Genomic DNA, 15,958 nt, shown 5'->3' with positions numbered 1-15,958 from the left:
CCAATAAACCATCTTGTTAGTCTTTAAAGTGCTACATAGTCTTGTATTTTGTTTCAGCTACACCAGACTAACACGGCTACATTTCTATTACTATATAGGAAACAAATTTATTTAATAGAAGGCTCTTCAATCTAGACGAAAATATTGTAAGATCCAGTACCTGGAACAAAGAACATGAGAACATCTTTGAACCAGACAAATTCAGATAAGAAATCATGTGCAAATTGTGAATAGTGAAGATAACTAACCACTAGAATAATTTATTAAGTTGTGATGTGGATTCTCCGTCACTGGCATTTTTACATGAACATAGGATATAAAAGATGTGCTCTAGTTCAAACAGGAATCGAGGGAAATCATATGGCCTTTGTTGCAATGGCCCCTTCTGGTTTTATAACCTCTCAGTTTGTGAAAAGTGCTCCTTTTAAAAGCCATTTCCAAAAGGGGTTGTAATTCCTATTTATTATATCATAAAAATTGACCAATCAAAACCAGTATTGAATAGTTCATATGTACACACTACCTCTCAGCTCAAAATTGTTTTGATTTTTCTCCAATACCCCAAGGTCTTGAAAATCCCTAATCAAAGTTATTTTACTTCAGATAAATTCCATGTTCTGTAATTCCTTTGATGCCATTCTGTGTTTTTGTTAATGATTTTACATACCAGGCTTGTAGGTGAAAGTGACCTTCTTACAGCCTTTTGGTTGCTGCAGACTTCAGTCATATCTGAGAGTCATCATAACAAATTCACCAGTCCCTCAAAGGGCTCAGTTATTCTTACTCTGAATATTGTTTTCAGACCCATATCCAGTTCATAATGAGAATGGCATCAAAAGTGGCCACAGTGTAGCATCAGCAGAAATCAAATACTCTGTACTGAATGTAGATGCAAATCCACTGAAAATAAATACTTAAAGAAATAAGGAAGATCTGTATTCAGAAATGTATTCAGTTAATAATTACTGCTCAGAAAGTCTCACTAAGTATAAAACAAAATACAGGACTATGTAGCACTTTAAAGACTAACAAGATGGTTTATTAGATGATGAGCTTTCGTGGGCCAGACCCACTTCCTATTTGATCTGACCAGACTAACACGGCTACATTTCTATCACTATTCTAAGTATAAAACTGTATTTTGTTTTCCCATCAATAGAAAAATCTCTGAGTTGCTTCTTAGAGCGATGAAGATTCCCATAAAACTATTTGACATTGTAGCAATTAGTATATGAGCTTGTGGTGGGACATCTATAACTTCAGTTCCACCAGATGCTTTACTACATTTAGCACCATGATGCAAATTTCCCTAGACCACAGAAAGAAAATGATCTGCCAGCTGGACTAAAATTCAACAGCCAGCCACAGAAAGAAAAACCTTACAGAAATCAAGTGGGGAGGGGAATCCCAAGGAGGACAAATAAAAGCACTTTAGACCTTATTTAAAATAGATTTCAGAAGTTAGAAAACTGAGAAGAAAGAAGCTATTCTGAGGAGCACTGTTGTCATAAGAGAAACAAAATGACTTTCCTGACCATAGAACAAGGATGGGAAACCTTTTTTGGGTTGGAGGCCACTGACCTACAGAAAAATCAGTTGAAGTAGGGCTGTACACAAGTGAGAAGCAAAAAACAAACAGAAAAACAGCCAACCCCTCCCTGACTTGGCCCCCATCTGAGACACTCCCCACATTTCCGTCACATACCAGAGCCTAGGGCTGTCCAGTGGGATGGGGGGAGGGAGACTGGAGTGCCAGCACAGGCTCCCCAATACTGAGAAGGGGGCAATGAGCCACAAGGGCCAGATCTAGGCAAGCTGGGGGCCTTAGGGTCCCCAGCCGTGCCATAGAGAGTGGGGAAGTTAATGTGTGTGGGCAGGTGAGAGTTAAAAGAGCCCTCATATAAGGAGCTTGTTGTATTACTAAAAAACCTAGTATCACAATGGAAGGAGAGAAGCATAATCAGCAGTGATCTTCAAAAAGATGTAATTAGTGGTATTGTCTGCTGGGTTTTGGTTGATGTCTAGTCATGCTGGAACCAGACAAAGAGGAGGGAGGAGAGAATCTATACTCTTGCAGCTACTGTCAAACAGTGAGATAAAATGACATGTGAGAGCCAGAAAACACAGTCATACTGGGTTGTTTGTTGGGTCTTGGCTTATTTTTAAATAACATTTTCCCCAGGACTTGGATTTCAGAAAGAAAGTTACTGGGACAAGTTCTGCTCTGTGGCACCAGTGTAAATGCAGAGTAATTTCACTGATGTCAGTATAGTTACTGTGGCTTTACAATGGTATAGCTGGAAGTAGAATTTGTTTCATTGTCTGGAAACCTAGTGGTCTCTCACTCTTGGGCAGCACAAATTCACAGGTGATTAATCAGCCCACCCAATCAGTGAGCTCCCTGCATGGAGCCCTGAGCCTCTGACTGGGCGGAGCTGATTAATCATCTGTGAAGCTGTGTTGCCCCTCAGCTTACAGGGAACACTGCTCAAGACCAAGTGATTTCCATACACAAGGCTCGGCCATTTATTTAGTCTGAATAGTTTTAGTTTTTGTTTAAGGAAAATAAAAAATCAGGATGGCTCCAGGAAAGGGCATGATGCATGTGTGTCCTTTAATGTGTGCCAAATGCTTTGTTTTACAAATCGTCTTCTCCCTGCACCGTTTCCTCTTTCAGAGAGCAAAGGTGAGGTACAGACAAAACAACATCCTGATGGTTAAATAGTGACATGTGTTGCACATAACATTTACATAAAACCGGTTCTAATTCTCCTCTGGGGAAAATCCATGACAGTGGTAGAGTCAGCCCCAGAAAATGCTCCTTTGTATACTTTCCTCAGAGGAAAAGAGCATGGGGTTCTGACAGGGAGGCAGAGTATTTAGGTTTGCAAATTGATAAGTCTTCGAGTGCCCCTTGCATGGTATATCCCCTCAGTGAAGAGAGGTTTTACAGCTGACACAGAGTTGAGGCTTGCCACTCAGTAGACTATGGGTTCCCACAGGGATCTCATTCTGCCGTTCTACCCACACGATGCACTGTCACTTTCTGTACCTGCGTGAGTTCTCTCAGCTTCATTCCCCTCCATTCACTATTGCTGAGGAGAGAATGTTGTCCTTGATTTCTTAAGGATTTATTTCCTCCTTCCTGTCTCTCATTCACTCTTCATAATGAAGCTTGCTTTCAGACTGTTATGTCAGCACAAATATTAAAATAGTACCTAACCCTTTTATAGTATTTTTCATCCTCAGAGCTCCTAACTCCATTCTTAGGCTCTAATAGCTGCATAGTTATCATGGAGGTTGTCCTGAACACTGTACATAAATACAGGAAATTGTTGCCCGAAGAGCTTACAGTCTGAAAGCCAAAAGGGGGAGTTTGGGGAAGGGGATACTTCAAACAAGTGTAACCCACACACGTGCTTGTTGTGTTGTACTACCCTGTCCAGTGGCACCGAGACCACTTAGGGTATGTCTACACTGCATGCTTATTTCAGACTAAGCTATTCAGAAGAAAAACTCTAAAATAGCTTTTTTCGAAACAGTGTGTTTCATAGCATTTGTCAATCAAAATAGCACTGAGTTACTTCAAAATAGAGCATCGACACTGATTGGCGCCTCAATTGTGTTTAAAGCCCCCCAGAAGCATTTCAGGCAGGACATCACAACAGCACTTACTTCCTGTAGCTGCTTTCTGAGGCTTGTGCTCAAAAGGACCCAGGGTACTGCTCCCTGTGGAGCACCTCCTCCACCTCTTTTCACATGCTGCTTATGCAAGACAGTCCCTGCCACGTGCACCAATGATTCTGACTACGGGACACCAGTTTCGACTGGTGGGTCCACATGGTCACGGAGTGGTGAGACGACCAGCAGTGGCGCCAGAACTTCTGCATGTGGAAGGACACCTTCCTGGAACTGAGTGAGTAGTTTGCCCCTGCCCTCAGGTGACGGGACACCCACATGTGACCCACTATACCCCTCCAGAAGCAGGTTGCCATTGCACTGTAGAAGCTCACCTCACTGGACAGCTACAGCTCCATTGGCAACCAGTTCGGCATGCGGAGATGGACCGTCAGGGCCACGGTCATGCGTGTATAACTCTCTTACTGTGTTATTGGGAGGGTGGTCAATTGCTGGGATGGGATTACCTAGGGCAGGAGGGTGGTGGAAGCTCTCTCTTTGAGAGATTTTCCAGTCCCAGCTTCACAAAGCCCTTCCAAGAGATAGGATTAGTTGGGGTTGGGCCTGGTGTGTTGGGCTCAGGGACCTCCTGAAGGCTCTGGCAACCCTGTGATTCTCTTTGTCTTCTTCTCCAGGTGGTGAGGGCCATCAGTGCCATCCTGCTGTGCAGGGTTATCCTCCTGGGCGACGTGGACCCCATCGTCACTGGCTTTGCCGCCATGGGCTTCCCCAACTACAGAGGGTGGCCATTGATGGCATCCATATCCTCATGCGGGCCCCTGACCATCGGGCATCCAACTACATCAACCGGAAGAGGTACTTTTCCATGGTCCTGCAGGCTGTCGTGGGCCACCGCAGCCACTTAATGGACATTCATGCTCTGGACACTCGCATCTTCTGCAACTCCAGTCTTTATCAGAAGATGCACACTGGCACTTTTTTCCCCCACCACACCAGCAGGGTCAGGGATGTGGACATACCCATGGACATCATGGGGGTCACAGCCTACCCTCTGCTCCTCTGGCTTATGAAGCCCTGCACCATACACCTGGATCACACCAAGGAGCCTTTCAACGGCAGGCTCAACAGGGCCTGCATCATGGTGGAATCATAGAATCATAGAATAATAGGACTGGAAGGGACCTCAAGAGGTCATCGAGTCCAGCCCCCCACCCTCAAGGCAGGACCGAGCTCCACCTACACCATCCCTGACAGATGTCTATCTAACCTGTTCTTAAATATCTCCAGAGAGGGAGATTCCACCACCTCCCTTGGCAATTTATTCCAATATTTGACCACCCTGACAGTTAGGAATTTTTTCCTAATGTCCAATCTAAACCTCCCCTGCTGCACTTTAAGCCCATTACTCCTTGTCCTGTCCTCAGAAACCAAGAGGAACAAATTTTCTCCTTCCTCCTTGTGACACCCTTTTAGATATTTGAAAACCGCTATCATGTCCCCCCTTAATCTTCTTTTTTCCAAACTAAACAAGCCCAGTTCATGAAGCCTGGCTTCATAGGTCATGTTCTCTAGACCTTTAATCATTCTTGTCGCTCTTCTCTGTACCCTTTCCAATTTCTCCACATCTTTCTTGAAATGTGGCGCCCAGAACTGGACACAGTACTCCAGCTGAAGCCTAACTAGTGCAGAGTAGAGCGGCAGAATGACTTCACGAGTTTTGCTTACAACACACCTGTTGATACAACCTAGAATCATATTTGCTTTTTTGGCAACAGCATCACACTGTTGACTCATATTCAACTTGTGGTCCACTATGACCCCTAGATCCCTTTCTGCCATGCTCCTTCCTAGACAGTCGCTTCCCATCTTGTATGTATGGAACTGATTGTTCCTTCCTAAGTGGAGCACTTTGCATTTCTCTTTATTAAACCTCATCCTGTTTACCTCTGACCATTTCTCTAACTTGCTAAGGTCATTTTGAATTATGTCCCTATCCTCCAAAGAAGTCGCAACCCCACCCAGTTTGGTATCATCCGCAAACTTAATAAGCGTACTCTCTATCCCAATATCTACATCATTGATGAAGATATTGAACAGTACGGGTCCCAAAACAGACCCTTGAGGAACTCCACTTGTTATCCCTTTCCAGCAGGATTTAGAACCGTTAACAACAACTCTCTGACTACGGTTATCCAGCCAATTATGCACCCACCTTATCGTGGCCCTATCTAAGTTATATTTGCGTAGTTTATCAATAAGAATATCATGCGAGACCGTATCAAATGCCTTACTAAAGTCTAGGTATATGACATCCACCGCTTCTCCCTTATCCACAAGGCTCGTTATCTTATCAAAGAAAGCTATCAGATTAGTTTGGCATGACTTGTTCTTCACAAACCCATGCTGGCTATTCCCTATCACTTTATTACCTTCCAAGTGTTTGCATAGGATTTCCTTAATTACCTGCTCCATTATCTTCCCTGGGACAGACGTTAAACTGACCGGTCTGTAGTTTCCTGGGTTGTTCTTATTCCCCTTTTTATAGATGGGCACAATATTTGCCCTTTTCCAGTCTTCTGGAATCTCCCCTGTCTGCCATGATTTTTCAAAGATCATAGCTAAAGGCTCAGATACCTCCTCTATCAGCTCCTTGAGTATCCTGGGATGCATTTCATCAGGACCTGGTGACTTGCTGACATCTAACTTTCCTAAGTGACTTTTAACTTGTTCTTTGTGAATCCTATCTTCTAAACCTACCCTCTCTCTGCTTGTATTCACTACGTTTGGCACACCTCCAGACTTCTCGGTGAAGACCGAAACAAAGAAGTCATTGAGCATCTCCGCCATTTCCAAGTTTCCTGTTACTGCTTCTCCCTCCTCACTAAGCAGTGGGCCTATCCTGTCCTTGGTCTTCCTCTTGCTTTTAATGTATTTATAAAAAGTCTTCTTGTTTCCCTTTATGCCTGTAGCTAGTTTGATCTCATTTTGTGCCTTTGCCTTTCTAATCTTGCCCCTGCATTCCCGTGTTGCTTGCCTATATAAGAAGATGCCTTTGACCATTTTAAAGGGAGATTCCACTGTCTCCTCACCTGGTGGGACCTCAGCAATTGGAACATCCCACAGATGATGGTGGCGTGCTGTGTCCTGCTTAACCTGTGCAAGAACAAGGGGGAGACATTCCTGCCAGGGTCGGGCAGAGGCTGAGTGGCTCACCAGGGCTTTTGAGCAGCCATGCATGGCTGCCTTCTGGCAGGCCCATCAGGGGGCTGTGCACATCCAGGAGGCCCTGAGGGTCAAAGACAAGGACAGCTGTGACACTCTCTTCTGGGCCTTCCCACAAGGGGCCTCTGCTGTGCCCCTCTGTGCCTTTCCTCCCTCACCCTCTCTTTCTTTGCCCTCCCTCCCTTCTTCCTCTCCCCTTGCCCTCTCCTCCCCTGCAGATACAATAAAGCAGACTTTTGGGTTTGAAACAATGAACTCTCTTTTCTTTATTTGGGGTAAATTTAACTGGGGAGAAACTAGGGAAAGAACCTGGGAGGGGAGAGGAGGCACGTGAAAGGGGGAGCAAGGGGTAGGTGGGTCTCAGGGTGGAGCGGGGAGTGGCACCTGCCTCAGGTGGTCCTACTGCCTCTTGTGCAGGGCCCGCTGTGGCCCGGGGTGGGGCTAGGAGAGAAGCTAGAGGGACAGGAACCTGCGGGCGGCAGAGGAACAATGGGGCAGCTTGGCTTCCCTCCATGCTGCTCACATGCTGGGTCTCGCAGTCCCTCAGGAAGGGGACTTCTATCCTTGCCCACGGGGAGGGAGAAGGTGTCCGGGGAGGTGTGTGTAAGGGGCAGATGCTGCTTGCTGGGGAGGGTGCTACAGGGGTTCCCTCCACTTCCTTCCCCTCCCAACAGGCTCACCTAGCAGGGGCTTGGTGTCCTCCGCCTTGCCACGCTTGCCCAGGAGCTGATGCTACCCCAACAGTGTAAGCATGACCATGTGCTATGTGTGGCACTGGTGTGTGTGTATGTCCATGACCCCATCCTCCTCAGTGGTGGCTTGTGGTGGGAGGGTGTCCCACCGTGGATTTGGGAGTAAGGCAGGCCTCTCCAGAAACACTGTGAGTAGGAGCCCAAAGGTTCTCTGTGACAGCCTCCTGGAGCTGTGTGCTCCGGAATGGCGCTCCACATACACCCATGTGCAGAGGCTGCTGTGCAATCCCCAGGCCGAGAAGGCTGAGCAAGAAGTGCATAGCCCTGCACTGCCCACTGCCTCCTCCCATGAGTATCTATGGAAAGTGATGGAACACACCAGATGGGCCTTCTCCGGCTTTGTCTGAACCCTGGGTGACATCCTGGGAAGGAGGTACCGGCTCCAGGGACAGGCTAAGCTCCTGGGTGGTGGCATTGTGGTTTCACTGGCCTGCTCCTCCTCCTCTTCTTTTTGGCCACAGGCCTGACCTCCGGGAGGGGGATGATAGACGTCTCCAGCCTAGAGCCAATAACAAGTGGGGGAAAGGGACTGGTCACCCTCCCAGAATGCGGTGGAACTGGTCAAAGTAGAGTCAGGTCTGGGGTGCCGCCCCTGAGTGGGAGCCGCATTTCCTGACGTTGGTGTAGGCCTGCCTGAGTTCTTTTACTTTCATGCACACCTGCTCCTGGGTGTGTATGTGTCCTCCCTGGCCCAGGCTGTCGCCCATCTGGCCATAGACATCAGCATTCCTGTGCCTGTTGCGGAGATCCTGGAGGTTTGCCTCCTCTCCCTAAACCTCAGTGAGATTCAGGATCTCTGCACCAGTCCAAGATGAGGTCTGCCTCTTCTGCTGCTCCCTTCCCCACCCCTCCTCTGGCAGGGGCTTGAGAGCTGCCTTCAGCTGTTACAGCAGCCTTGGTGGGCTCAGATGGTGCGTTGGGGGTCTGCCTTGGCAGCAGGAAAGGTAGAACTGTGTGCTGCTGTGTACAAAAGTGCTAGCAGGGTTTGTGTCATGCCACAGTTTCCCCTGTGGCTGCAGCTTTAAGGGCTGCAGGGGAAGGGGAACTATAGAGTTCTGATGAGTGTGGACAGAGTGGCCACCAGGGCATGTGTGAGAAGCCCTGGAGGCCAGTGACTTTGAAATAACCTCAGCTGCCCCAGCTCCACATGCCGTATTTCAAAGTATCTGTTTCAAAATAGGCATTATTCCTTGTGGGGAAATGGTTACAGATTTCAAAATAAGAAGCCCATTATTTCGAAATAAGGGGTTTGCTGAATAGACACTCAAATAGTTATTTTGAAATTACACTGCTGTGTAGATGTGCCCTTACAGAGGGTATATCTACATTTGCACCCTCCTTCGAGAGAGGGATGCAAATGAAGACATTTGAAATTGAAAATGAAGCCGTGATTTAAATATCCTACGCTTCATTTGCATATTCACGTTATGGCACTATTTTGAAATAGTGCTATTTCGAAATAACAGACGCTGTTAAGACACGGTTATTTTGAGAGAAAACCCTTTTCTCAAAAAAATTGGTAAACCTCATTGTATGAGGAATAAGGGTTATTTTGAGAGAAGGGTTTTCTCTTGAAATAAACACCCTGGCTCCTTACTCCTCCTTCCCCTCTGGCTTCCTTCCTCTGCCTTATATAACCCTCCTGCTGTGAGCCCACAGCTGCTTCTGATAGCCCTGCTGCCTGGACTTGCTCAGCTGTTTCCCCTTAACCAGGCTACTGTGGCAGAGCTCTGGCTTAGCTAGCAGTCTGTCACATATGTATTTTTCTTTTGTATGTATGATTGAGCCACAATTGCTTGCCTGATTTCTTATAGGCTTCATGGTGGAAGTTGGTATTGGCTGTGATTCTGAGGAGAGGATAGCATACCTTCCTTGGGTGAAAATGTTAGAGGACAGTGCAATAGGAGGAGATAAATTCTTGAAGAACTACTTTAAGAATCTTCTCTGATGTAAAAGCCCTAAAAATAAAGAAGGAAAGCCAGAGAAATATAGATTGCATGCTGTATTCACTGCACTATTTCCCAAGTAAAAGTGATCTTCATAGTTTTCTGTATGGCATTGCCAGTTCTTTACATTCACTCAAAGTTTTCCAAGAAAATGATATAGGTAAATCGATAGATGGATTCGCATCTGTCTGGGATGCCTAGGTGAACATTGATGTAGAGTGAAGAACGATGTAGGCTACCTATTAAATGCTCATAGGCCCTCTAAGAGATGTGCTTTGTGTGTGCTCAATGCTGCTGCGTATTCAGCTTTCCTTTTGTTTTATGTGGGGTTTATTTTGTTCAAGACAAAACAAACGTTAGAAATATTGGCACTGAGATAAATCATTCCTTGGCAGTCACAGCATTGCTGGCCTCTAATCTCAGAGTTTGCAAATTTGTAGAGGGGAAAAATATAATAAATAAATGTACCGAAAAAGTGAAGGAGACTGAACCAAACTGAATTAAGATCATGAAGTGTGTGTTCCTTTTCGTGGTAGAGCTGTCCTTCAAAGCCAAGAGGATGGATAGTTTTATAAAACATTTGGACTGAGAGACTGGAGAGCTGGGATCTCTTTCTAGTTCTGCCACAGACTGACCTTGGGTAAATTGCTCACTCTCTCATGCCTCATAACTAGGAGTGGTAGTTCAGAAAAATGTGTTTGGGAATGAGCTGCTTCAGTCCTGGCTTTGACACACAAGGAGAGGTCTACACTGCATGCTTTTATTGGTGGTGTGTAGCATACATTTATGCATAGCTTCCCTAGCACCGGCATAAATAGCAGTGTAGATCATAAGGGATGGCATAGGTAAGTAGAGACATACCTCACAAGTGCAGATATGTACTTGAATACATACCTCACGTGGCTCTCCACTCCCCCAAGCTGTGCCTTCCAATCTACCCTGATATTTTTAGCAGTGCAGTATCTCGTTGCCTCTTCACTGTCAGACCCTTTCCTTGCTGCCTCCCCTCTGCCGGTGCTTTTCACTGACACACATACACAGGATGCGGCCTGTTTTTCACTGCAACGTTTGATTTGCAGCATAGATGTAGCCTGAATATGTCACTTAATCTCTCAGGCCCCCTGTTTCTTTCTTTCTTTTAAAAAAATCTGTAATAGGGGAATACCAATGGTTGCTCACTTTTTTGTTACATGCTATAAATTTGTTCGATAAAAGGAGCAATGTATGTGTAAAGTATTACTAACTGGAGAGATACTGAAGTCTGTATTCAGAGCTGAGCTTGATGCACTTGCTTTTGTGGGCGGTACCTTACTCAGTGGCGAGGTCAGTTAATTTGATTGGCGCTATGGAAGGAGTAAAGCACTACCTCTAATGAGTAAGGGTGAGAAAATTGGGCTCTCAACATCTAGGCAAAGCTCCCGCAAACAAAATTCTTGCTGAAGACCCACTGGGAATTTTGTACACAGACTGAACAGACCTGAGGAAGGGCCTCCCGAACTGGCCCATTATGATATAGTTCTATACTCCTGGGTTCCAATATGGACTAGAAAGAAAAGCATCAAGATGCTGTGAGAAGGACTGTTTCTGGAAATTGGGGAAGAGAACTCATTTCATTCTAGATTCTGTGGGGAGAGATCACCATATTTTCTAGACTCAGAGAGAAGATTGATTATTTAAGTGGCAAAAGGAGAAATACAAGATGTTACTGTAAGACCACCTTTCCCTCCCCAGCGCACAAGGTTAAGAATTCTGTAAGCATCACCCTGCAAAATCATTTGGATGGAGCCAGTTACCAGGGGTTGATTATCTGGTCAATACTTGCTCTTTGAACTTCGTTATCTCAGAGCAAGTAGACACTCTATCTCCAAGTAGAGAAAGGGGAAAATAAATGATTTGGCACCATCACATTGCTTCTTGCTCGTTGGTAATCATTCGCTAGAAAATAGATGATCTTATTCACCAATAGCTGCTGTGGCCATTAACGAGAATTTAAATGGATTGGAGATTAAATAAGTCTATCTCCTTTAATGGAATGGAAGTTTCTGGGTTTAACTGGGGATGGAGGCAAAGAGAGGAAATTTTTAATGTCAGCTATTTTATTCATTCTCAAGATCCAGTTTTCCTTAAAGTAATCCTCCCTGGGTATCTCCTGTGCTTATATCATACTGTCCTGTGCTGATTATCCTCACACAGCATTGGTATGTGTATGTGAAGGAGTGGCAGCCCACCCATCCAGTGTTTTGCAGAGAGAGCAGATAGGAGAGATCCTTCTAGAAGGTCAGTCTATAAGCATCCAGTCTGCATGCACTTAAGATCATTCTGTTGAGATCAGTAGGTATATATTAGGAAAGCTTGAAATTTGCCATTTTGGGAAGAAAGTGATAGTAGTAGGGCATTCTGTTTGTCACAGTTCTACATTTTAATACTCAAAGTTCAATCCAGTTTCCTTAATGACCAGCTTGAGTTTCAAGGAATGTATTGGGATTTATATCTCACTGCTATAAAATGAAAAAAATATCAGGGGTGGAGGAATCAGGAAGAATATGTAGACCTAAGGGAGCGAGGCTGTGGGCAGGGCTAGTTAGAAAACAAGAGTTCCGTTTCATTAAATATTTCAAGATTTCAAAATCTGGTTTTGTTCCAACGTGTAATTTTTTGCCAGAAAATTAGACTGAGACCTTTTACTGCCATAGACTAGCCAATATTCCAGTGGTTAAGGCATTCACCTAAGATGTGGGAGATCTGGATTTAAGTCCCTGTTCTACTCAATTGAGAGTGGACACTTGAACCTGGTTCTTTCTCATCCCTGGTGAGCCCCCTAATAGGTGGGCTTATTAGCTAACACGGGCTCTTGATCTCAATTTTATCCACTATCTAAGACAGTTTTGTCAAACCCTGTGTGTCTCATTTTTGACAAATTGGCACTTTCTAGCAAAAAAAAGGTTTGTTGAAAAATTCCTTACCAGCGCTGTGTCTGGGGTTGGATAAGAGGGGAATTGGGGAGAGGTCTGTAGAAGAGTTAGGGGGGGAGTGTCTTCTGTAGGAGGTGTTAAATGTGGGGGAACTTAGAATCTGAGAGTAGGCTCAGAAATACCAAGTGTGGAGGATCAGGGAAAGGGGTTCTGCAACCACTACTGATGGTCTCTAAAATGAATTTGGTGATAGTAACCAGACTGACAGCCCTGAGAGCTGAATCCGTTTTTGTCCAGAGGGCAGACCTAGAACAGCCAGTGGGCAGTGTCAAGCCCCAGCTATTAATGTGCGTCAGCCCTGCTTGGGAAGAGGGGAAATTTTCTCTGTACAGTCCATTCCAGTGTTGGTCTCTATTGAAATAGCCAACAGGAAGGCCACTTTGTGTTGTGGGTACCACACAGTTAGACTAAATTTGCCATAGGACAGACCATAGGTCATTGCTGAGCTGGACAGATTTGAGCCTGTGAACATTTCTATGTTGTATTTATGACCCACAGTATCACCCAGTCTCCCTAGTAGAATGTATGGTAAAGGGAAAAGATGAAACATACCACCATAAGCCACAAAACCTGCATGTGCCGCTTCCTCTCAGTTAGGCTTTAATGTATAAGCTAATCTACTGTGATTAGCATTTACATCCTACAGTGACAGGCACTCCAGAAGTACCTAAAGTAGATACAAATAAATGTACAGCTTTACATTTACAATATATTTGGGGATATGATCTCTTTATATTCCATAAGCTAAGGATGGTTGAGGGGCATTGTATGACTGGGAATGATGGGAAAAAAACAATCCACCACCACCATCACATAGGGTGCTACAGAAGCTAGTGGTAGTGCTGTCATGGGGATGAGAAGTAAAACCCAGGATCTAACCATTTGGAGTGATTAACAATCCCACTGCACTTTTCAGTTGTGCATTAGCCTCACTGTAATGGCCAAACTTCAATTTAGATAATCACAGTTTTGCTCCCTAAAATTCCCCCTTCTGATTTAATTGGGGGAATTACTCTAAACTCCCTCCTGGAATAAACCTGTTATTTACTCTTTGCATGTGTCAAGCAATTGCTATGTTCTAGCCCAGTAGTAGCTGCAATTTAGTGGTGGCTGAGCAAATGATATCTAATTAGCAGCGATGTTTCCCACATAATATTCTATACATTTCCGTTGTTTTCTGTCCTTGACTTTCAATTGTCCATGGAGAATTTTTGATTGAGGAAATTTGTTGTGATTCTCAGGTGAATAACATTAAGAGCTAATGTACAGCACTGCACAGAAAGACATATGCAGTCCTCAACCATACATTTTATTGGTCCTACAAACCCCAGGCGCTATGCTACATATATTTGAGTGTCATCTACTATAACCTGATCTATTGTCTAACTATTTAGATATATACATACCTAGAGAACTCTCATACCAGGTTGTAACATATCAGTTGTTGTTTCTTGCTCTCTTCATTATAGGAGCAAGGCAAGATTGGTGTGGTCTTCAATATTGGGACAGTGGACATTTCTATCAAAGAAGAGAGCACCCCAGTGAACGATGGCAAATATCATGTGGTGCGCTTTACTAGGAATGGTGGCAATGCTACGCTTCAGGTGGACAGCTGGCCAGTGAATGAACACTACCCTACAGGTATATGTTTGTCCACAAAAATGTCTCTCTGTCTTTACTTTTTCATCTATTCACACCTTAAAATAAGGGTTACAACTACTAAAGCACAAGATGCTGGAGTGATAAACCTTTATACTTCCCCCGAAAGAGAGAGCTGGGTTGAGCCTGATCCAATGTAATGGGAGCTGAATTTATCATCCTGGTTCTGTGTGTTCACTGTGTTGGAAAATGAGGTATTGCATCCAACATTTACTGTGTATGGAGAGATGTGATGTTCAAAGGCTGCATGGTAAAGTACATGTAGATCATCACTGGGTATAACCTGATCTTATGAAGAGATACAGCTTGATTCAACAACAACTTAGATTTGTTACTTGTGGTGATTTCTAATTAAGAAAAGCAGGGTGAAGAGCAGTGTGATGGGAAGGGGGCATTGCACTCTACCTTATCTCCTCACTGCAGCCTGCATAGATATGGACTTAAGGGATATCAAACGTGGCAGGTTTGGTTCACAGGAGGTGGGTGGATCTTCCTTTTTTGCTTCCCATAGTAAGATTTCATCCCCTGAATTTTGCTCTGAATTTTGGGTTTGTAACAAAACTTGACACCACTGAAACCGTCATGTTTTCGTTGGCTTCAAGTCAAAACCCAGGTGGAGCCATTCAATTTCATATTGATTCAATTTGAAACCATAACCCAAACCCCTAGCAAAGAAGGGCAACAGTGACAAACTAGGGTCTGCATGTAGAGAGGACAAGCTACATCTTTCCCATTTGTGTGTCACCATCCTTGCAGTCCACAGGGAAATCAAAAGGATGCAGCCTTAGCAACACTGACAGTACAAGGAGATGCTCACTGATTTACATGATCTGGAGAATTCAAAGAAATGGAGAGTGGTTGCAGAGACAGTCACCATCTTCAACTTCCTTTTTGGTATCGGGGCCATGCTCTATTCAACAGCTGCCAGTATTAAGTAAATTCAGGCAGCTTCTGGTACCTCTCTTCTAGGTTTACTTGTAACCCACCTGGGGTGGAAAGAAGGAGAATTCTCCTGATAAACACTAGGCAATTTGCCAGCAGTGTAGGAGTCGCTCACAAGGCATTCAGTGTCAAATGATGGCACTCGTGAGAGATACCCAAAGAACACCGCACCTAATTGTTCCCCCCAGACATTAATAAATTACTCTGGGGGCGTGATTCCATTTCTACTCTTCACTGAGAAAGCATGCTGGGAACCTGTGTATCGGCGTGACTTTCTCTATGATGCAGCATTAGTCCTTCCAACATTGATCTATAACACTTGCGTCATGTGGAATACAAACTTCCTTGCACCGTGACAGGCTCTGGAAAAAAAAATTGCTACATTAAAGGAAGGGGAACCGATTCCTGAGCCCCATTGCCCAAGATGGTAGAAAGCCAAAGCCCTGCCGTCTCATGCAGGTGGTCCAAAACTAAAGGGCTTCAGCCAGGCCTGTAACCTGAGTCCCGCTGCTTCAGCCTGGATGTCAGCAAGTCTAAGTTAGCCCTGGCAACCCTATTAAAACGGGATCCAGACCCTATTTGGGATCAGACCCCACAGTTTGAGAACTGCTGCTATAGATCGGGGTGGGGAACCTCAGGCCTGGGGGCTGGATGCGGCCCCTGGCTTGCCTGGATCCAGCCCTCCAGGCTCAGGGCCTCCCCAAGGATGCTTCTGTCCTATTGTGGGGCTAGAGTGCACAAAATCTACTAAACTGGCCCCCCAAGGTTCTGGTGTGGGACGAGAATGTGGGGAGTGTCTTTTTCCTTCTCAGTCAAGGGCCACTTG

The 15,958-nt window shown here is 45.0% G+C and overlaps 1 protein-coding gene across 3 annotated transcripts in view; it reads left to right on the top strand.

The window, feature by feature from the left end:
• Positions 1–15,958, top strand: part of NRXN3 (neurexin 3) — a 1,560,739-nt gene that overhangs the window by 1,327,507 nt on the left and 217,274 nt on the right. For all 3 annotated transcript variants that reach the window (XM_089778404.1, XM_089778402.1, XM_089778403.1), the window contains one exon: positions 14,001–14,172. In XM_089778404.1, the coding sequence (XP_089634530.1) occupies positions 14,001–14,172 (172 nt within the window). The remainder of the gene's footprint in view (positions 1–14,000; positions 14,173–15,958) is intronic.

The sequence above is a fragment of the Pelodiscus sinensis genome, chromosome 5 (assembly GCF_052426305.1).
Source record: "Pelodiscus sinensis isolate ZL-2025 chromosome 5, ASM5242630v1, whole genome shotgun sequence".
In the NCBI taxonomy this organism is placed as follows: Eukaryota; Metazoa; Chordata; order Testudines; family Trionychidae; genus Pelodiscus; species Pelodiscus sinensis.
The sequence above is the reverse complement of the archived record's forward strand: the minus strand, read 5'-3'. Positions and strand labels throughout refer to the sequence as shown.